At 45.6% G+C, this 23,534-nt stretch overlaps 1 protein-coding gene across 1 annotated transcript in view; it reads right to left on the bottom strand.

Annotated features, from left to right (window-relative positions):
• The window catches only part of LOC147692451 (thymus-specific serine protease-like), a 109,379-nt gene that overhangs the window by 9,095 nt on the left and 76,750 nt on the right, over positions 1-23,534 (bottom strand). Inside the window, exons 9-11 of the mRNA XM_086938651.1 lie at positions 15,416-15,557; positions 11,788-11,967; positions 9,680-9,825 (exon numbers count right to left, since the gene is read on the bottom strand). Of these exons, the coding sequence (XP_086794777.1) occupies positions 9,680-9,825; positions 11,788-11,967; positions 15,416-15,557 (468 nt within the window). The remainder of the gene's footprint in view (positions 1-9,679; positions 9,826-11,787; positions 11,968-15,415; positions 15,558-23,534) is intronic.

Genomic DNA, 23,534 nt, shown 5'->3' with positions numbered 1-23,534 from the left:
TGCAGCGGCGAGGGCAGCTGACATCGGATCACAGGTTTCACGGTTCAATCCCCAGCTCCGGCAGCAGCTCAGCTCAGCACCATGTGACTCTGGGCAATAGGTCACTTAATTTCCACGATGGCCCCCAGCGCCCCTGTAAGGGTGAGTAGTTTGTGCTTTACAAATACGGATTTACAAGCCAAGGTGCTGGGACAGTTCATCTTCTTGGCCTGGGGCTTACTACCAGCTCATAGGGCAGATCAATGATAATAGGGACCGGTAGCTGGCATAGCTTTGCTTTGTTCTAGGAAAGGCAGAGTATCAGTGTTCACGAGACTCATTTGCATCATTCGCTCAAGGAGGGCTGTATTTATAATTAGAGGGACACTGAACTGGTAGGGTGACGCGTTTCAAGTTAACTACATTTTCAGGTTAAAAGGACATATAACCTGTGACATTGACAGAGGATAAAGCCAACTGGCAGCAAAACCACCATCTAGTTCCAGCCCACATTATCCTCGATGAGTCAGCTAGTGTTACGCATGCAGAACACACTCCACAACACACACTTTAGGGAAAGGAAAAACTGGGTATGTGAAGCTGTCTGAGTTTACAATGGGAGAGTCAGTAAACAAATTACATTTTAACCACAGACATCCACCCCACCTATAGGGCAGGTAAAACCTGCCTGAAGTCACAAATGATCAATCTAGTTACCCTAAAGTATAGGTGGGGTGCAATTTTTGAGTATTCTCAATCATTAGAGCATTATCACTACTGTCAAATGTCAAGGAAAATAAAGGAGCAATTTTAACGGGCTTGTAGATTGTATAGTCAAATGGGAAAAAACAAAGATGATTAGAAAAAAACGAATAAGGTACAAAAGGAGAATGACGGCTTTTTGCAGTGAAAGCGGGGTTTCGAGCTCTATGGTAAGTTTTGTGGCCCATTTTAATGTGCAGTAAGATTTCACTGCAAGATATTTCACTCTTTCTGCTCAGAACTTACCATTGAGCAGTGCTGTATGCATGTATGTTCAGTGGGAAATTGGTCTTTAATTAAAGCCTGGATAGTATCTCTCTGTCATGTCTTTTACCACCTCTCCTAACTCTCATCTTTACCGCCTATCGCTCCATAATTTATTGTATGCTGAAACTTAAGTGAAAATCTGGAACTGATGGATGTGCAAATGAGAGCCGAGCAATCTCCCACACTCTGCAATATTAGGGCACGGGTAGAGATGGGCTGGGGTGTCATGTTCTGAAGTCAGCCCTTAGACTCAAGTTTCCGAACTTGATTCTAACATTCCTTTTCTTTCTGCTACAAGGGATTTTTTTTATTCTGAAGGGAGTGTCACAATTCTACTTCCAATTGTAGGCCAAGTGCATCTCTCGATTCTAGACATCTCCTTGACTCTAAAGGAAGAGTTTTGAGGTGAGGAACGCAAGCCTCAATTGAGACTTTTTCTCGCAATATGTTTTTTGGGCCCATTTATGTAAGATTTACTCAAAAGTCTGTTTCAATGCATTGTACCGTATTTCTAAAAAACCTAGCATTTTGGCCAAACCTGAGGACTCTTCTCAGACAAACAATAAAGAGGTTATTTAAAAAGGTGAGAAAGGGTAAAAATTGAATGAGTCATAGATTGGACTGGTCTCAATAGAAGAAATGATATGCCAAGTACAGAGCGGAGTATAAGTAATTGGATGGTGCATGTTTTTATGCGGCTGGGAGAACAACTGGCTTCCCTGAGTACTATTGTTTAGTAGGCCTTCAAAGCTGAAATTGAAATGACACTTTTAAGGCTTAGTTTTCACAAATTGTCAGCAGATCACTGGGTATGATACAGCAACTTTGCATTAGTTTTTAAAAAATGAGTAAGGGGCAAATCCATTTGCTATATTTTTGTTATTTTTGCAATACGGGTGGTATCAAACGTTATTTGAATCACAGACAACATGACAACTGATTTCACATTATTTTTGCCATATTCAGATAACTACTGGAGAAAATATATATACTTCCGTTCCAAATGTGAATGATGGAACAATGAGGTAAATAATTAAAAAAAAGGACGTGTTTTGATTAAGGTTATTTATTAAACGCAAACAAGTGACACATATTTGTTCAGCAGTGGCCCCATAATTGATTTTCAACCTTGCCCGGGGGCAAATTTGACAGGAGCAATTGAGCTTATTCTATTCCATATTACAAAAGCAGTAAAATAGTACAATAGCAGCCACGATTTTTGCACTATTGCAAAGTTTCTGTCATTTTGACCCAAGGGCTTTGGCAGGGTCCAAAGGAAGGCAGCACATTGCCTATACACATCTTTCACTTTGTAGATATCAACTGTGAACAACTTTCATTCATGCCTGCTCATTATCCACAGCAACACTAAAGCTTTCGAAATATGTGATCTTACCTCTCTGGCCTTCTTCAGGAAGGCAGCACATTGGAAAGGGGCGACCACTCGGTCCCCCGAACGTATGGTCGGGTGCCCCGATCCTCCCGGGAAACCATTTTGGGTGGGAGGCGTGTCTCGGCTGGTATGCCCGAAGCGGCGTAGCCGGGGCGCGCCTTTTCCCGCCCAAGAGGGGTTGTCCTAGACACCTACACCGATGGCCACGCCCAGTAGGCGTACCGGGGGAGGGTACACGCCCTCCCGAAGAAGAATAAAGAGAGCGGGAATCCGAAGAAGCGTCCTCTTGTTCCTGTGCTTGGAAGGCTGCACCCACTCGTTGCTCGTGAGCCCTCGACGGAACAAGGAGCAATTTTGAGAACTTGTAATTCTTGTGTTTCTCTTTCAGAGACTTTACAGCGAAGGATCCAGGACCGTGTTGATCGACTAACAGTTGATAATCGAAACCATGTCTGGCAAGAAGGCAGGAAAGGGTTCCGAGACAGACCAGATGCTTTGCATGTTGGTGACCAGAATGGCGAGAATGGAACGAAGCTTCGGAAAAGTCCCAGCGCTTGGTCGTGATTTGGCGGGTGTCAAGAAGCAACTGGCCGCATTGAACAAGCCTGGTAACCCGAACAAGGTAATAGGCCCGGCATTGCCGGGAGTCGTCCCCGAGGGTAGAGGGAAACGGGTCAAGAGGAGGGCGGTGGCAGGGGAGGTTCCGGTCCCTGAGGTGCCCCCGGTCATCCCTGCCATACCAGCTGATGGCCCAGTACCAACCCCAGACGCGGGTCAACCGATTCCGGTTGTGATTACGCCCGCTAACGATGAGGATATGCCTCCTGAATTGGCCACCCAGTTGGCCGCATGGCTCAATAAGAAGGCAGGGGGTGCTACGGCACCAGGAGACACGGCCGAAGAGGCCAAATTACTAATCCAGCAGTTGCGGCAGTCGCAAGATGCCGCGAAGGCGAATCTCCCTCTTATCTCCCCACAGGCGACACCAGAAGGACCGGCAGCTGGTCTCGAGAAAACGGCGGGAACAACGACCGCACCAGGTAAGCTCGCCTTGCCAGTGGCGGGGGAGGGCTCATTACCCTCAAGACGGGAGAGGGTGGTTCAACATATCCCGATGGCCACAAAAGAATTGATATGGGCAGACAAGTATGTCAATATGTTTTCGTTGTTAACCGACCATCGCGAGATGGAATATGCTAAAACACAGAAAGATTTGTGGCACCCGAGCGTCTGGCGCGCCAAGATGGCGGAGTTCAGGGTGGAGGAGACGATAACGAATTGGGCGAAGGCCTTTGCAATGTTTACTGTGATTATTGGTGAACGTAAGCCCGAGGTATTGCCCGAACTGTCTTGTTATCAGGCACGTATAATGGATTTTTATGAAACGTATGAGGGGGATGAATGGAAAGGTTACGACATGAAATTCCGTAAAGCGAAAGAGTATGATTCCTCTCTGACATGGGGATTGCCTCGACTCAATTTCTTGGCATAAGCAGCTCCTGCCTGGGACGGCAAGGACTTCCTCGCCAGGTGGGAATGGGTCGGGGGTTTCCCGCCAAAAGCCCGCAGGCACCGGTGGCGATCACCAGCCGAAAACCGGCGGGAATGGTGGAAAGCGGGGGGTCTGTTGGGGCTTCAATAGAGGCAACTGTAACAGACCGCAAGATACATGTAGGTTCTAGCACGTATGTGCAGGTTGTGGGAATTCCTCACACCCGGAGAGTTCATGCAGATCGAAAAATAGCGGGTCGGGAGGTAAAGGAGGGTCCAAGCAATACTGAGGTGGATTGTTGTGTACAATTGCCTACTCCCATTGATCTCATGGCTATGACTCCTTGGTTAAACAAATACCCTGATTATGTCTCTGCTGAGGTGTTGAGGAAGGGATTCTTATATGGCTTCCACATCCCGGCGGGGGATTTTCGTGGGGAACCTTTTTGTAAAAACCAGCTTACGGCACAGCATAATCCAGGTGTGCTGGAGAAAAAATAAATAAAAAAAATTGCTAAAGAAGTGAGCCTAGGCCGAGTGGCTGTGCCTTTTCAGCGCCCGCCAGTGGCGAATTTCATCTGTTCCCCATTAGGGTTGGTCCCCAAAAAGGACCCGGGGGAGTTTAGGCTGATCCATAATCTGTCTGCTCCAAGGGGTTTCTCAGTAAACGATGCTATTGACCCAGAAGTCTGTTCGGTGCGGTACGCATCGTTCGATGATGCCGTCACCATGTTAAATCGCCTGAGCCCCGGGGCGCTGATGGCGAAATCAGATATCGAATCGGCGTTCCGGTTGCTCCCGGTACACCCACAGGATCAGCGTCTGCTAGGTTTTGCGTTCCAAGGACGTTATTACATGGATAAATGCATGCCGATGGGTTGCTCCATTTCTTGTGCCTATTTTGAAAAATTCAGCTGTTTTTTTAGAGTGGGCATTCACCGAGGTCACGGGGCATAGGCATGTTATGCATTACCTAGATGACTTTCTGTTCTTGGGAGCAGCCGGCGACACGAAATGTGCGCAGGAGCTACAGGACTTTTGCATCCTCATGAGGGAGTTTGGAGTGCCATTGGCACCAGGTAAGACGGTTGGACCATCTACTTCACTGGAGTTTCTGGGAATTGAGCTCGATTCTGTGGAGGGATGTTTCCGTTTGCCAGTGGGAAAGGTATCTAAATTTAGGGCTTCCCTGGAACTTTGCCTTGGTAAGGCGAAAGTGACCCTGCACCAGTTACAGCAAGCAGTGGGTCAGCCTAACTTTGCCTTGAGAGTGATACCAATGGCCCGCCCCTTTTCACGCTCTATTGCACAAGCTATGGTTGGTCTCAAAGAAGGACACCACCGCACGAGACTGTCTGCAGAGGTTCGCCAGGACATGCGCATTTGGTTGGCATTCCTGGCGGACTTCAACGGTCGAGTAGTGTGGAACAAGCCGCCAGCGTCTTCGGACGAGCTGGGTTTGTGGACCGACTCGGCGGGGAGCGTGGGATTTGGCGCCATCTTTGGTAATCGATGGTCGGCGCAAACATGGCCGACGTGGTGGCACACCAGCGGTCTCACAGGTAACATAGGGTTCCTTGAGCTATTCCCTATTTTTGTTGCTCTGATGGCATGGCCGGACGAGTTCCGAGACCGCTCGGTGGTATTTTGGTCTGATAATACGACTGTTGTAGAATGCATTAACAATCAGGCAGCACGCTGCAAATGGATCTTGAGATTGTTGAAGGAAATTGTGCTGCTTTGCAGGAGACTGAATGTACAGTTCAGGGCGAAACATGTGCCGGGTGTACTGAATCATGCGGCTGATGCACTCTCTCGTTCACATATGCAGGAGTTCAAGGGTTATCTACCTACAGCGGACCTAGCGGCGGCACCATTCCCCGAAGCACTCTGGCTAATCGGTGCCCCGGATTACTAGACCTCGTGGCAGCAAGCTTAGCCCCCAGGACGAGGAAGGCATACGAAGGAGCGTTTCGTTCCTATTGTGCATTTTTGGGTCCGACAGGGAGTCAGAACTGGGGTCAGGAGGATTCCTTCCTAGGGTTCCTGGTAGCACTGCACAGAGAAGGCCGATCAGCGTCAACGGCCAATAGACACAGGGCGGCCATCTCATTCATGGCGCAGGTGCATGGCATCAAAGACCCAACAGGTTCCTTTTTGGCGAAAAAGGCCCTTTGCAGCTGGCAGCGCCTCGAGGGTCGCAAGCAAGACGAGAGGCGCCCGATTGGCTTAGAAAGGTTGTCCCTACTCATGGCGAAACTAGTCACGACATGCTCCTCCCAATTCGAAGCAGTTCTGTTACGGGCAGCTTTCGCATTAGCGTTCCATGGGGCTATGCGGGTGAGCGAACTGGTCGCAAGAATAAGAAAGATGTGAAGGGAGGCTTGTGCAGGGATCACATCCTAATTAGGGGTGATTCGATGGTAGTCACGATAGCTAGGTCCAAAACTGACCAGGGAGCTATGGGAAACAGTGTTGTTGTCCAGCGCATGCGAGGGTCCCCCACGTGCCCGATAATGTGTATAGAGGAATACTTGGCACTGAGGGCGGATACATAGGGGGGGGGGGAGTTTGCTGAGGCACATCGATGCCACCCCACTGACGAGGTTTCAGTTCCAGAGGGTGCTAGCACTGACAATCGCTGCGGCGGGCATGGACCCGTGCGATTTCGGGACCCACTCCTATAGGATAGGGGCTGCTACTGAGGCTACAGCCAGGGGTCAGAGTGCAGAAGAGGTGAAACAGTTGGGACAATGGTCCTCGAATTGTTTTAAAAGGTATGTGCGATTGCACATGTTGTGAAGTCAAGTTACATGCACTCACGCTTCTTGTCTTCTGTTTGATTTACAGTTTCGCGAGCATGTCATGCGGGGCGGAATTTGCAGTCGACCCAGTACCAGGGGACCAGCGGTCATGGATCACCGTCTGAGGAGAGAGTGGTTTGGGTCGTGGGCCACTCATACGTGAGGCGGGCCGGGGACGTATTCAGAGCAGGTGACGCGACTCGCGCAGCTGGGGAATACGGGTACAGAGTGGCCTTCCATGGAAGGGGCGGGCTCTGTATTGACCAATTCGAATCTTTTGTTGAGGGTCTCTTAGGGCGGCAGAGGTCACCGCCATCTGTAGTCATAGTACACCTGGGGGGCAATGACTTGGTGACACTGGGTAGACGAGTATTACTCGAGCAAGTTTTGTCGGCCATTAGCTGGTTGGCAAAAAGAATCCCGGGGTGCACGATTGCCTGGTCCCACATGATTCCCAGAAAGGTATGGGGGGGTCCTTTCAGTGTCAGCACTGAACCATTCGGTGAAGAAGGTTAACAACAAAATTGGTAGATTGTTTCGCTCGGCGCAGTTGCATAGCATTCCTCATGGGTGTATTCGGGGTGATCACATGTATCTGAATGATGGGGTTCACCTGTCCCGGGAGGGGAATGTTTTACTCATAGGAGACTTCATAGCATGGCTAAGGGGTTTGAGGAAGCATGACCTTTAGGAGGAGTTTGGGGGGGGCCGGATAGCCGGTCAACTATCCGGCCTGTGGCGGTAAGGTCATGATCGGTGAGCAGTAACTTCAAGGTCCCTAGAGGGGGGGCGCCACCCACTATGGATGGGAGCGCCCGGGGGAGGCGGCCATTGGCCCCTCCCACTGGGAGGCGGCACCCACTAAGGATGGGTCGCCTAAGGGGAGACGGCCATAGGCCCCTTCCAGGGGAGGAGGCGGCTATATGCCCCTCCTACGAATTTGCCGGGGCCCGGATATCCGCGACGGCGGATGTGATAGAGTGTGTGGGGGTGGGGGGGGCGGGGGGGGGGTGGGAGTCCACGCTGTCCTTCCTACAGATACCTCACACGGGTGCTCGGACGACCTTTAAGATGGCGTCGAGCGGAAAGGGGGGCCCCCGACAAGACAAGGGAAATTAGAGTTGGCAAGGAGGGTACAGTCCTCTGCGCGGCCGCCACTCACACCGTGAGGGCGAGAGTTTTTGGTAGTAGGGATCTGACACCGGTTAAGACCTTGCCGTTGGCCCTTAATGCTAGGATGTACAATTTTAATTTAGAATGTATGCATTTGCAGGATGTTAGACTCGGCTAGGAAACCTTTGTATTAGAGATTTGTTAAGGTTAGCCAAAGAACATGTCTTCATCGAAATGTAATAAATGAAAATTGTACATGATTATGAAACTTTTTATTTAATGTTTTAATTTTGTTTCATATTTTAATAAATACGGCCGGGAGGGTGACTCCCTCCCGCCTTCCAAAAGTTCAGAACTGCGTCCGTCTTCCCATCCTTGGGGATTGTGTTGGGAGGGGGTGACGGGCATCCCGGCCATATGGAAAGGGGCGACCACTCGGTCCCCCTGAACGTATGGTCGGGTGCCCCGATCCTCCCGGGAAGCCATTTTGGGCGGGAGGCGTGTCTCGGCTGGTATGCCCGAAGCGGCGTAGCCGGGGCGCGCCTTTTCCCGCCCAAGAGGGGTTGTCCTAGACACCTACACCGATGGCCACGCCCAGTAGGCGTACCGGGGGAGGGTACACGCCCTCCCGAAGAAGAATAAAGAGAGCGGGAATCCGAAGAAGCGTCCTCTTGTTCCTGTGCTTGGAAGGCTGCACCCACTCGTTGCTCGTGAGCCCTCGACGGAATAAGGAGCAATTTTGACCCACCCACCAGCCCCTTATGGCAATGTTTGTTTTGCAATAAAGTTTTGCTCTGATAACATCTTTTATCCCTCCGTATAGAAGGAAAATTAATGTCTAGATTGATGATGTGACTTCTGTCAGTAGGATACTGTTTTTTCTTCTAGGAGTAAACAGTTTGATACAATTAGGTAGGCTGATATTTTCTTCCTTAGTAGGTGAACAAATGTCGTATTTATTTTTTGGTCGGGCGGTAAGGTCATGATCGGTGAGCAGTAATTTCAAGGTCCCTAGAGGGGGGCGCCACCCACTATGGATGGGAGCGCCCGGGGGGAGGCAGCCATTGGCCCCTCCCACTGGGAGGCGGCACCCACTAAGGATGGGTCACCTAAGGGGAGACGGCCATAGGCCCCTTCCAGGGGAGGAGGCGGCTATATGCCCCTCCTACGAATTTCCCGGGGCCCGGATATCCGCAACGGCGGATGTGATAGAGAGTGTGGGGGTGGGGGGTGGGGGGGGGGGGGGGAGTCCACGCTGTCCTTCCTACAGATACCTCACACGGGTGCTCGGACGACCTTTAAGATGGCGTCGAGCGGAAAGGGGGCCCCCCGACAAGACAAGGGAAATTAGAGTTGGCAAGGAGGGTACAGTCCTCTGCGCGGCCGCCACTCACACCGTGAGGGCGAGAGTTTTTGGTAGTAGGGATCTGACACCGGTTAAGACCTTGCCGTTGGCCCTTAATGCTAGGATGTACAATTTTAATTTAGAATGTATGCATTTGCAGGATGTTAGACTCGGCTAGGAAACCTTTGTATTAGAGATTTGTTAAGGTTAGCCAAAGAACATGTCTTCATCGAAATGTAATAAATGAAAATTGTACATGATTATGAAACTTTTTATTTAATGTTTTAATTTTGTTTTATATTTTAATAAATACGGCCGGGAGGGTGACTCCCTCCCGCCTTCCAAAAGTTCAGAACCGTGTCCGTCTTCCCATCCTTGGGGATTGTGTTGGGAGGGGGTGACGGGCTTCCAGGCCATATGCCTATACACATCTTTCACTTTGTAGATATCAACTGTGAACAACTTTCATTCATGCCTGCTCATTATCCACAGCAACAATAAAGCTTTCGAAATATGTGATCTTACCTCTCTGGCCTTCTTCAGGGAAGGTGGGTCCATGGGCCTGGCGGAACCCATGTTAGCACAGTGGGCTGTCCCATTGATAAATATTGCAAGCTCTGAGTGAGACTGGTTCTTCAGCACACTCAAGGCGTGCCAGGGGTCGATGTTACCTGCCATCAAAGAGGAAGCAAGAATAGTGTAAATTAACAAATGAGAAACACACCCTTAAATGAAAAAGGGGACAGGCAGACTTGGGAAAGAAGGCGAGAATGGAGTTGTGGGATCTGGCGAAGAGAGCTGGTAAACAGGAGTAGCTTTAAATCAGGGGTATGCAGTGACGCACTGCTTGTTAAAAAAATAAATGGTTGCTCTTATGCTGAAGGACTCAGTGGAGCTATGTAACTAATTCTGTTACATTACAATAAGCAAATGCTGATTGGTTGTGTAATAATGCACACCTTAAGATGTTACTAATGGAATATTGCCAATTAGAATAGACTGTGGCTTGCTATTTATTTTAATTTTATAATTAAGGTATAAAATACAGGACCATTAAATACAGTTAACATTAAAATATTTAACAGTAAAGCATAAAAACATTCCGTTTTACTCCTCTCAAAATTGTGGTCTCCCCACTGCCCAATAAATAACACGTTGCTTTCTTCAAAATGGAATGACAACCCTAAAAAAGATGACAAATATGTCTTGCTTGTGTGGTGCCTGTAACTGAAAATGGCACCTCAAATGAACTGCAGATAGAAAAAAAGGGAGCCCTCAATTTCTTTCTGTGGGACAGGGAAAAAAAATCTCACTAAGACAATAATGGAGAGAAATTAGCATGCTAGTTTCTTTTTTTGCATGACTTCAGTCTCCATCTCTAAAAGAGGTGAACTCCTGGACACTACTCATCCTCAGATTTTCAGCTTGGATGAAAGGCAGGCCGGCTGACCCAGATTATCAGCTTTATGTGCCAGACAAATATTTCTAAAAGTTGCCTGACATCCAAAAAAGAGTGAGCATAGACAACGGGTGAGAGGCGGTCTCTTATCAAACATTGTGGCCCGTACAACAAAATTGTAAGTAGGAGTCAAATCCATGACAAAAGGGACTATGGAGACTTAGACCGGTCCTAATGAACAGCACAGCTACCACCTTGGCAGTGCACAACCAATGGCTGGAAAACTGTGTGCATATTTTCAGCACAAACAATTCAGTTTTTATTATGAGGTGGTGATGATGGTCATTGAAAAAGGCACTGCACGATTTTGCCTGGCATCTAAATACAAAGGATTACGCTAGCCGAGGTGACTGTGGTTAATGCTGGTAAGCCATGGTTTTCGAGCAAGGTGGCATACTGATGAAACTAGAAAGGATATTCAGCCTGAGCTCCACTCTAGAGACAAGTCAATCACTTCATGGCAAAATAAATTGAGAGTTATGGTACATTCCTCTAGGGACAAAGTAAGAATAGTCAAGAGAGAGGGATCCCCATTCCCTTGCTTAATTAAGTCTTTTTAAACAGTCTCAAAATGGCAATGGAATAAGAACCAATGGCCAATATTCCTGAGAGACAGGCTCAAGCTAAACATAACAACATCCTTCTTTAGCTGTGAAGGTGATTCTTCCAAACAGATGCTGAATAAGGCTTGTGAGTTTGAAATTCATATTCCCTGCTCCCTGAAATTATAAGATAGTGTGTCAAGGAAGAAAGAAATAGCTCAGAACAGATCAGGAGCTCTTTTAGAGGCCAAGTGGGGGGTGACTAAGGCAAGTAAAGAGAACAACTATTAACCTTTGGAGATCATTCCAAGGGAGATGCCAAGAGCAAAATTTAATAGACCAAAAACAAAAAAAGAAATGTTTTTCTCAAAAAGGACCAACGACTAAATGTTCCTGTATGTGTCAACTCATCAAGAAGGAGACGTAGGATATCAAAGAAATAGTCCCACTTGCAACTTCAAGATTGTCCTTTCAAATAAAGGTCACTAGAGGTAGTTTTGTCATGGACAATAAAAGTGGCACACAAAAAAACATTCATGAAATACGTATGTATGGAAATTATTCTGAATCACGCATTCTGTACACAAAAGTCAGACTTATTCCTATTTCTTTTTTTAAAGTTTGCTTTGTACCGTTTACAAAGATGATTCGACTGGACTTAGGATGATCGGCTCCGTAATATTCGTTAGTAAACTGCACAGAAGCCTCAACGGTGTCTGCAGGGATCCCAAACACTTGAGAACACAGATCCACTTGGGACTTCAAGGTCATGAGCTGGGAGAATGGACATGTCTTTTGCTCGCAGGTCTGATCTGAAAGAAGGAGATGATAAAACATAAAACCATTTTTATGCTCCTAGAAACCTTTTATACTATTTACTTTGTAGTTGACACATCTTAAGGAATTGCTTCTTAAAAGGCAAATAGCTGGGAACAGCACTATGCAACAAAGTGGAATATATGTTACAAACATATTTACAATATTTAGCAATTTGCTTATTCAGCTTTGAGTGAGTCCGGGAGTGTAATATGTATGGAAACGACTTAAGACACTGCACATAAATGTGAATGTTAAGACTGTAAATGTAAGCAAATGACAAAAGGGCTCAAAATTAGCTGTTCACAAGGCTTACTTTGCTTTTAAGAGATGTTGATTTTGTTTTTAGCATACTTTTCTAGTTTTCATTTTCTTCTTTTGAGAATTATATGTACAGTTCTGGTAAAAGAAATCAAACATTTTTGAAAAACACGTACATGGCAAATGTTTGAGAATGAATAGTCTGCATGTGAAACTGGGTTCTACAGATTTTACAAGTCTTCCTAAGACTAAATAAACATTTGCCATTGAGTGCTGGAGGCGGATATTCACAAACAAACACTCTAAAGTGATCACAGTCTAACAAGAGTGCATGTTATTCTGTATCATTTGCCACCACTACAGTATCACTGTTTGTAAGCAAAACCGAGGTTTTATGTGCATGCAGGACATTCATTTTAATGTTCCCACCACCATAGAATTCTCTTAATGATTTTTTTTCTTCAGCAGACCATGTTATTTTATGTTTTCAATATAACGTTTCAGTGTGTCTCTTGCTCCAAACAGATGTAAATTTGAATTATGTTTCTATCATTCTTTGTGGGAAACAAATTGGCAAAGCAACCATGTTTAGCAGCTTCTGTGCAGAAACCTCTTCCTACTCTTGTGGCTGACACCGCTAGCATAATTAATTGTTATTGTAATTGCATTAATATAGCACTTAGTACCCCTGGCAAGGTGTCAAAACGCTTTTCGGCAAGTAGCATGCTACTCTGGAACCCAAAAAGGATTAGTGGTGAGTTAGTATAGGGAAATATGAAATGTATTTGAGAGGTCGACATGTAAATCTGTTATTTGGATTGAAAGGATAGTGGAGGGATAGAAGAGGGAAAGGTTTGCATTTATATAGTGCTTGATACCCCTGATGAAGCATCAAAGCACTTTTCGAGGAGAAGCACCCTACTTTGGAACAATATGAAATGAATTTAAGCGGTGGACATGTGAGTCTGTTAGTTGGATTGAAAAGGACAGTGGACGGATTCAAAGGGAAGGGAGTTTAGAAAGTGTTTATTTGGATGCCTCCATATTCTGTGGCTGGCTGTGTTGCTAACTCAATGAGTTGTCGTCACCCCACTCTTGGACGAAATCAGCCAGACAACTGCAAGAACACATGGGACATAATTTGCTCTTACAGACATCAAGGAAATTCTACCCATCACCTTTGACAATGATCAACAAGCTGCCTTAATATTCCTTTATCTTTCAGCAGCCCATTACATGCTCGACTACAAAATTTTGTTGAAAAGAGTTAAAGAATATGTGTCGGTGTCCGTATTGATCTTCAAACGGGTTGAATCTTAATTTAAATTCAAACCCATCAAGTACATATTTAATATTCAGAATCATCATCTCACAACGCGCTTTGTGACTTTCCAAAGGGGCCTACCCTCTTACCACAATTCTTCTACATCATTTTGCTCTTCTTGACAAACTCCCATTCAGCATCAGGCTTGCTTTCCAATGTACGTGGACAAACATCTAGACAGTCATTTGTCTAAAAAAGATGGTCAGCATTTCAGAGTGGCTATACTGTCTCCATCATGGGATGAGAGAAATCTTATTATTTAAAAATATCCTAAAAGGAAACCTTCTCTTGTGAAAGATGGCCTGTCCTGATTTGCTCCCTTTCACCTGGCCTACAAATCTAGGAACTCCTCCAGCAGTTTTACAGCAGGTAAAAAAAACTGAGGAATTCTCTTCTGGTTTAATCTCACATTCTCTAGAGAAAATCCTCCCATACCTACATGCAAAATATCGAATAGATATGCCACGAGAAGTAGCGACAGCACACCTGGACTACTGTAATGTGATGTACACTGGCATCTCAAAGAGCCTCATCACTAAATTTCAAAGATTACAAACTAGTTAAGTCAGATTGTGTTGGAACTTAAGCAGAAAGTATCACATCAAGGTAGAAAAGAAAACTGTAATGGCTTCTAGGGAAATACAGAAAAATATTTAAAACTCTGTATCATGCAAAAATCTCACGGGGCAGACGTCCTCACAGCCTGCAAAACTTTGCTCCATATTACATCCAAGCGTGACCTTCACATCAGCTTTCACCCAGCTCCTAATCCAACAGTAATCCTTCAAAAGATTTAAACATGGAGGTAGATCTTTAGGGGACAAGGCCCGAAACTCTAAAACGCCATCAGCCTTCAGCTTCACTTAAAAAAAATTGATCTTTAAAGCACAGTTACTTTAGGAAAGCTTTCAACCAGCGAGCACTTCACAAAGGAGAATAAACATAGAATTCTGGATAGAAGAAACAGATCCCACAGCCAGATGTACTCAACATCCTTGTTTTTTGTCACTGCATGCATAATGAGAATGTTTCCTTTATCCCAGCAACAAAAAGTGATCAGGTGACACGCAGCACAACGCAAAACTCCTAAATACACAGCTAGCTTCTGTTTAGTGGCATCTTTGCAGTTTCACACAGTGAAAACCTAGATACATTTACAAAATGGCTCAGTGGATTCCAAGCCTCATGGTCACAGGTTCGAATCACGGTGGTTTCGCTCAACCTTTCACCCTTCTGATGGTAATACATGAGTACCATTGAGTTTGGTAACAATAAAAAATCTCTAATTTCAGCAATAAGAGGGCCGAGGGGAGAACAAGAACCTTAGAAATTCTAATTAGGTTAATAGATAATAATATGTAAAATTTGGATATCTAACATTAACTGAACTTAGACTGTTTTAACTATGGTCTTAAGATAATGTACACACTTGATGTCAACGCTATCATAAAGACAGAGACTAAAACAAAAACATAATATAAAGAGTTATTTTTTTTAAGGTTAATAAACTTTCTAAACAAGACGTTTTCACATAATTGTGGATTCCCAAATAAAATGCTATTCCCAGAGCACCTGTTTTTCAATGGCACAGTGTGCCTTTTGATATTCAAGTAATTATGTTTTAAACAAGTATTATTTATAAGCTCACCTGCTTGCACGTCTTCATTGCAGGTATGTAGCAAAACGCATCAGTATATTTCCACAAAACATGCCTTATATAACTCAATGGTAACGCGCAAGTGTACCTTGGTATCAAAAGTGAGTCGTTCCATATATGAATATAGTGGTATTTTGCAATACTTTTAAAAGAAGTGAAATGCACAATTGTAATGACTTTCAGAGATGATATTAGTACTTACAGTATCCAAACTCGGTGCAGGTCTGAAAGTACCACTGCCGCTCCCCTACTCCAACCAGTGATAGGTTTGTGTTTTTAAGGTCATCCAGGGTTTTCTGATGTGAGCTGTTCACACAGCTCAGAGCCATGCTCTCCATGTATTTCTGTAACAGAGCAAAGTTAGTTCAATATTTTTAAAGCACAAATAATTTGTAAACTGCTTTTAAACACCGTTAGTACTCTGCCAAACGTCATGCAATCAATACAAATAAAAACTGAGAGCGATTGAAGCCACTGCTTGAATAAAGTGACAGTCATACTTTTAATTGGCCAGAAGAGCATTTCCCTTTCACGATTAGCTATTGGCTCAAGTGTGTTAGATCACCTGCCTAAAGAGTGCATCCTATTGCAGTGCAGAGATGGTGGGATAAAGCCTCCATGCGCTGCAAGGGTGGTGCATTTGTGCTCTTGAAAGTGTTTTCACAGTCCTTCGCTGCTGCACCAACAGCGGTTTTGCGTCTAAATATGATTTCGCACCTAAATAAGATTTGTGGTTCTAAATATTTTGAATACTCATTCTAATATCGGACCAATGGTGATTTTGTACCCCATTCTTTTCAGCTAAATTGACTTTCTGATGCTCATTTCTTTCCTTCTTTTTTTCCCTCTTGATTGCTGCAGAACGGTGACTTAGCTCCTAAATGTGATCAGTATTTCTGAAAGTGTTTCCACACAACACCTGATGTTGCCTCATTTAGCATCTTTTACTTCAAACTTGTTTTTAATAAGCATTCTGAAAATAGTATTGCCATCTCAACAGTGCACGACATGAACTTATTACAATGACAATAGCAAGATAACAGGGCATGGTGTATACGTTTCAGAACAAGAAAAAACAAGAATAGGAAGAAAGGAGGGGGAAAGGGAATGAGGAAGAACATGTGCACACACACCCGGCATACAGAGACGTCCAGTCCCTCACCGCACACACCCAAACATCCCCTGCCACTGAAGGAGAAAATCTCACTGGCTGAGTGCTGAAAAAATGCAGGCAAGTGGCAGAACCAGGGGGAGATAGAGGGAAGAGGGAGCGGAAGGTAGAGAGGGAGGAAGTAATGAATCAAGGCATCAGTGGGAGGCAGTCAAGCAAGGCAATAGGCCGGGCATCCGTGGTAGTGAACAAATCTGAGGTGCTGGCCTGGGAAGTGGGTTCTGCATCAGGGGAAGAGCCACTAGGCAAATGGAAGAGAGTTGAGGAGCAGCCACCCTAGATGTAAAAGCAGGGCATCCCAGCAGTGTGAGATGGGTACTTCCTGAGACTCTGCAGCTCCTCCAACTGCAAGGCAGCTCCCTCCGCCATAGCCAACACCTCCACCGATCGAGCCCAAGTGAGTGGCCGAAAGAAAGCCCTCGACTTCCAGGCAAGAAGGATTCCCCGTTGAGCCAAGAGAACAGCCAGGTCAAGGAACATGCAACTGCCCCATTTCTATTATGACACTTAGGCAAGCCAAGAGCGCATGTGACCTAGGTGCATAGAAGGTGAACTCCGGTGGCGCGGAACAAACAAGCAGCAATAGAAGGCCACGAATCGGACAGCTGAGGGCAGGACCAAAACATGTGGATGAAGTCTGCATCCTCCCGGGGAACAGCGTTTACAACGCAACTTTTACAACGAAGTACCTTTACGAAGCAACCATTACAACGCAAGTCATTAAAACGACTTGCGCTGGGGGCGCTCTAGCATAGGCAATAGTTTTAATTTACTATCCAACACCTTCCCTACTATCCACGGGGACTTGAGTTGGAACAGTAAATTAAACTATTCACTATCCAGCGCCCCCCAACGCAAGTCGTTGTAAAAGTTGCGTCGTAAAGGCATGCGTTGTAAAAGCATGCGTTGTAACAACGTACATCCCATCCTCCCACATGTAACGGGGGCAGGAGGCATCCCTGCGGTGAAAGAACTGGTTAATCTTTGCAGGAGTGAGATACGCTCTATGCAGGTTGTAGTACTGTTTTAATTTTAATCGCACGTTATGGAAGACATTGGCAGGGTAGGCCAGGATAGTGGCCCACTCAGCGTTGCTGCACACCCTGCCCAGTTCTTCATTCTACCGGTTGTGAAGCAGGCAGGTGTGCTCGTGCAGGGCTTTGGTGAACTATGTGACCAGGTGGTGCCCAGTGTCCAGGAGGTATAGATTATGAAGTACCCAATGTGTGACCGGTTCAAGATGCAATGGTCTCCAGTGTATATGTACCGTGTCTATGATTGAGTTGTATATAAGAACTGTCCGAGGGGAAGACCAGCTTAGGTGCTCACATCAGCAAATGAAATGAGTGAAGTATCGGAAAAAAGGTTGCAAAAAGGTTGCAATCTAGGCTTGCCTCATGCCAATGGGAAATAGCTGCCACCGTGAGGTGTGCCCACCCTCTGGGTGTACCGAGAAACGGAAGCAGAAGGCGTACGTCACTGAGGCGTTAGTAAGACAGAGGCAATGGCGAAAGAAGCACAGCCACACAGACAGTAGGTGCATGGGCGGGAACGGTGCTTAAACTTGTGGGTGAAAAAGGTGTAGCAGGTGCAAAGAGTGATGTCAGTGTTGTTGTGTCATCTAAATTGTGCTCAACAAACCACCACGCCATCCTCTGCAGTTGGAAAGCAAGGTAGTAGAGCTCAAAATTGGGAGCCCCAGCCCGCCCTTTATCAGTGGGCAAGCACATTATTGACATTGCGACTGCCGGACCAGATGAATTCACCAAGCAGGCATTCAAGCATGATAAAAAAGTACCTATGCAAATAAATTGCGATATTAGAAAACTAATAAAAGAAGCACAATAGCATTAACATCTTAGACAAGGGAATGCGTCCTTTCACCGACATTGGCAGGGTCATCCAAAATGAGGTCTATCCGCCGACAGGGGACATCACCCGGAGTACGTTTCAACCCTCCAGTGTCCCATCTCTTTCCCAAAAATATGCAATTGTACCTTAATTGGCAATATCTTTAGCAACCTCTATAAGTCCCTAGTAAATGGTATCCCTGATACCTAGGGCCTGAAATATTGAAGAGGGTCCCTAAGGGCCACAACATCATTTGTGACGTCCTAAAGGAACCCTCAACTAATTCATGTAGACTGCATGTCTTGGTGCAGACAAAGGTGAAAACACCACATGGCACACAGCCTGCGTGCCATGCCTACAGACACTGCAAGTAGTATTGGTAACGTCAACCCTACAGCAGGCCTTACACCACTAGGACAGGGTGCACTATAATACACGTGTAGGTATAACTGCATGAGCAGATATGCCCTGTGCTGGTCAGTTCCATTACTGCCAGTACAACTCAGGAAAGCCATTTTAAAACATGTGCTGGGCACTGGAAAAAACGAGTACCCCAACTACATGATGGCTTCACTGAAACCTGGGATGATTGGTATCAAACATCTCGTAATAATAAACCCACACTGATTCCAGTATTGGATTTATTAATACATGTACCCAGAGGGCAGCTTAGAGATGCCCCCTGAAAACTTACCGACTACTGCTGTGCTCACTGACTGGTCTCAGCCAGCCTGCCACCCCAAATGATTTTCTGACGCCCAAGTGTGAGGGCCTTTGTTCTCTGGAGGGCAGGAACAAAGCCTGCTCGGGCAAAGGTTGTTTACACCCCCTCCCACAGGATGACCTGTAAATTAGAATTCCAAGGCAGGGAGCTTCTGAGAACCCACCGCCTGTGGTATGCGAATCTGGCTTCCCTCACAAGACAGGATGCCGACCCCCTCTGTCCAGGGCCCCCTTGGCGCCTGGACAGGTGTGAAAATTAGTAGTTAGAGAGGTGTGTTCACCTTCAGGCTAGTTCCACCACTAAGGTGGGCTACTTGAAGTGAAAACGAAATTTTACACTCTGCCAACTGTGTGATGGTAAACTTAGGAACTCTGGCACAGGGTTATGCCCACTTCCCACACGAACTGGTCACATTGGGGGTGTAGTGAACACAGGGGTGAGTAGCCGTTGGCAACTATCCTACACTCCCCTAATGCCCCTAAATCTAGTATTTTGGGGAGCCCCTGGTACCAGGAAATCAAATCCTACAGCCCCAAAAGAAGGACTGAAGAGCCATGAAAAGCAAGAACTGAAGAAGGAGCAACTGGCTTGGCACTAACCTGTGTACCTATTTTCAACAATTGCACCAAATTCGACTTGCCCTGAAAGCTGCTGTGCCTTCAAGAGCCTGGGAGGACTGCCAGCACTTCTACATAGGCCCAGGGAACCCACATAGAGCAGTGGAGCGGTTTCCCTGCACCCTGCAGGTACCAAAGAAAGAACTGTGAGGACTTCAAAACCATGCAACCCCAACACCAGCCAGTACCACTGTATTTGTCACTCCAAGTCGGTGTGTCAATGGTGCCAGCGTAGCCCACCATGGGTTTGCCAGGAGTGGACTACTCCACACCACCAGCAGCTTCTGTGGGGAGCCCGCCACCACGAGGGTCTCCGGTGACTAAAACCATATGCCGCAAAACACTTCTGCACCCATCACTCCTGGAGAAGAGGACCAAAGGTGTCCCCAAGTCTCCGAGCATCACAAGCCCCTAGGCCCCCCTGTTGGTTCACCCGGTCACCCCAGTGACACATGAGGAGACCCGTTGGTGCTGCCTTAGACCTTGCCCCATACTTAACTTAAGTCCAGGAGATTTGTCCTGTATGTCGCTGTGAAGTACCTGTATGCAGTGTATGTCTTTCCTCCATAGGATAACATAACTGCTTCAGAAACTGCAGTGTCCATTTTTGAAAACTGCAAAAATTCAGAATTCAAAACTTACTTACCTAATTTGGATGATCTTTGTGCCTAAAGTTATATAAAGATATGTGTTATTTTTTATAAATTGGTGTGGATCACCTTATTGAGTCATGTGCATCATTTATTGAATGCGTGTGTATTGCAGAAGACGAATATTCCTCTCTGATAAACCTAAGGCTGCTCAACTACACTACCCCCTAGACGAGCACCTTGAGATTGCTAGAGCAAGTCCCTCGCCACTTATATGGGAATACCAGGACTCTTTGCGCATTATACCTCTTTTTGGTATACTAATTTAAAGAGTCAGCTTCGAACAGTGCCCCCAAAAGATTACAACGCTTGTCCTGATGTGCCACATCAAGGATGATTTTAACTGTGTAGTCAAACCATTGATCAACTTTTACATTTAATGTGGCATGTGGCATCTTACTATCGTATTATGTAATCCTGGGTGATTTTACAACTGAAAGCAATACTAAACTCCTGTTGACTTTGCCCTACTAAGACATTTTCACCTGGATTTATTTGTGCATGTAAATGTGGTTTTATCTCCTAAAAGTGTTTACATACACCAGCTGATATGGCATGATGTGGCTGTACTCCTAAATGTGATTCTTCCCCCAACACCAAAATTTTATTAAGCACCTACACTTGGTTTGTGCCTTTGAATGTTTCCACACTCGTAGTGATGTTGCACCGAGAGCAAATTTGTTCACAAGTGTGCTTTGTTTGCACCTACATGTGGGATTTGCTCTTGCAAAGGGTTTCACATGCAAACTGATGTTGCACTAAGAGTGATTTTGCACCTAAATGTAATTGTATACCTAAATGTGATTTGTGTACCTACATCTGGGTTATGGTCCTCCATAAGATAGTTTACACACTAGCTGATTTTGCTCCAAGTTGATAGTGACCATTTTTTCACCAGCCGATAATAGTTTTCAATAGACATGAAATAAAAAAAGCAAATTACACAAGTCGTCTAGCACAAAAACAGTGATTTGTAAGCAGTTTATACAGCAATGCCATTTCAATTCTGCTGTCCAGTAGATAGAGGAAGAGACTGGAGGTGCCCAGGATGCATTAAGCCAGCAGTCACCCAAGTATATATTGGGTCAAACATCTCACTTGGATGACCCAGGAGAACTCCTAGCCTCCAATGGATGAAGCAACCAATAATATAGTCGCGGCTAATCTAGCAGGTCCTCTGTTCTCTTCCCACTCCATACTCTAGTCATATGGAGTTCCACCACTAATGTCGATTCACGTACATCTCAACCCAGTTTAAACTTCGGGCCAGAACTTTGCAAACAGTGTATGGCTTTGAGTCTCTTAGACAAGAAGAAGCTGAGTGCCACAAATTTATACTGTATTTCACTCAAAGGGTGATGGGGCCACTTAATGCGATTTTGCACTTAAATATAATTGTGCTCTGAGCTATGCGTTTACTACTAAATACGTTTCTACACAGTGATGGCACACCTAAAAGTGATTTTCACCTTTACCAATGTTCTCCTACGTGTGATTTGTGCACCTAAAAGAGTTAAGACACATCAGCACTAAAGGTAATTTTGCACCTAAAAGTGACTTGTTGCCCTAATGTTTTCCACACTTATGTCGATGCTGCAGCAAGGCTGATTTTGCACCTCTATATGCTGTCAAGCCATGGCATACCGATACAGTCCTTTCACACCTGAAGTTACTTACTGCCACATTCTTAATCTGTACTGAGTGATTAAGCACGGTTATGTGAAACTATGCTCCTGATGATATTGCACCTACACTGACATTTATGCTGTACTTGGGGTGTTTGCTCCCCTAAAAGAAGTGCTTTCACGCTCCTGTTGATGTTGCACCGTGGCTGAATCTGAACCTAAATGTGATTTTCTGCTTATAAGTGATACTACAATCAAGCTTATTTTGCCACAAGGGTGTTTCTGCAAACTAAAGTGTTTTTGAAACTGCAAGTGATTTTTACATATGATTTTGCACATACATTTGTGAGTTGTATCCCTAAAAGTGCTTCTTATGATCAGTCTTCACTCTAATTATTTTTATGTTTATGCAGTGACCTTTTTGTGTGCGCACATTTCTTGTTTGTGTGCGTAACAGTGATACTCGCAAAAATTATACTACTTCCTATTGAGACTAGAAAGGATGCCAACACAAACATAAAAAAATTAAAGAGTGAATTGAAACCACATTTCCCTGCTAAATTGTTTGCATTGGCAATCCCAATAGGTCTGGCTTTAATATACTGCGCCCTGTACTTATACAGGCACACCACTCATCCTGCACTTCCAAAACACACTGAGAGCTGGCACTGAGGCACATTACTCACCTCACACTCACAAACCGCACCAGTCACCCTACACTTACAAAGATATACCACCTACCCTACATTCACACAGACACATCACTTACCCTACATTCAAGCACTTTGCTTACCCTGCATAGATGCACTCAAACACACTGAAACTCTGCATTCAGGCACATTAGTCACTGTACACATACACACACACACACACAGACTACTCTCACACAGACCTGACTCACCATACACTCACACATGCACGCCACTCATTCGATACCCCACAAGCAGTCTCTTCTTCCTGAACTCCCAATGCATACAACTCACCCTGCACTCACATTGCTCACACTGCACTCATACAAGCAAACTGCTCATTTTGTACTCACAAAGATAGCCCTCAACCCAACACTCACAATACACACCATAAAACCTGCACTCAAAATACACTTTGCTTACAGACGGAACACTTCCTATTCTGCTTACCCTGCAAATATACAGACAATCGAAAATCATGGAGGTCATTTGGGGTAATAGGGGGTCGTAGCTATGACCTCTAGCGTTCTCCCTGCTTCCCCCGACACTTTCTCTATGACCCTTGGCATCAGAGGAGGGAAAACATTTGCCTCCTCTGAGGCCAGGGACCTCAGAGGAGGCAAACGTCACAAATGAATTGCCAGGAGCAGAAGGGAGCAAGCTAGAGGTCACAGCTGCGACCCTTGACTACCCCCAACTGATGTCCATGTTGAACATCCCTTCACGATTCACTTGTACGGACTCACATCCTCTGGCATGCACTATACACACAACTAACCCTGCACTCACTGTAAATTCACAAAGGCACACCCCTCACCCTCCACCCAAAATGCTGCCTCCATCACCCTATACTCAAACTGGTACACTGCTCACCCTGCCTGTTAACATGCACCCTGCTCATGGGCACTCACGCAGAAACAACTCTCACCCTACACTAACATTGACATACCCCTCCCCCCTGTACTCAGAGGCAGAGACCTCACCTTGCACCCAG

Source organism: Lissotriton vulgaris, chromosome 9, assembly GCF_964263255.1.
Source record: "Lissotriton vulgaris chromosome 9, aLisVul1.2, whole genome shotgun sequence".
Lineage (NCBI taxonomy): Eukaryota > Metazoa > Chordata > Amphibia > Caudata > Salamandridae > Lissotriton > Lissotriton vulgaris.
The sequence above is the reverse complement of the archived record's forward strand: the minus strand, read 5'-3'. Positions and strand labels throughout refer to the sequence as shown.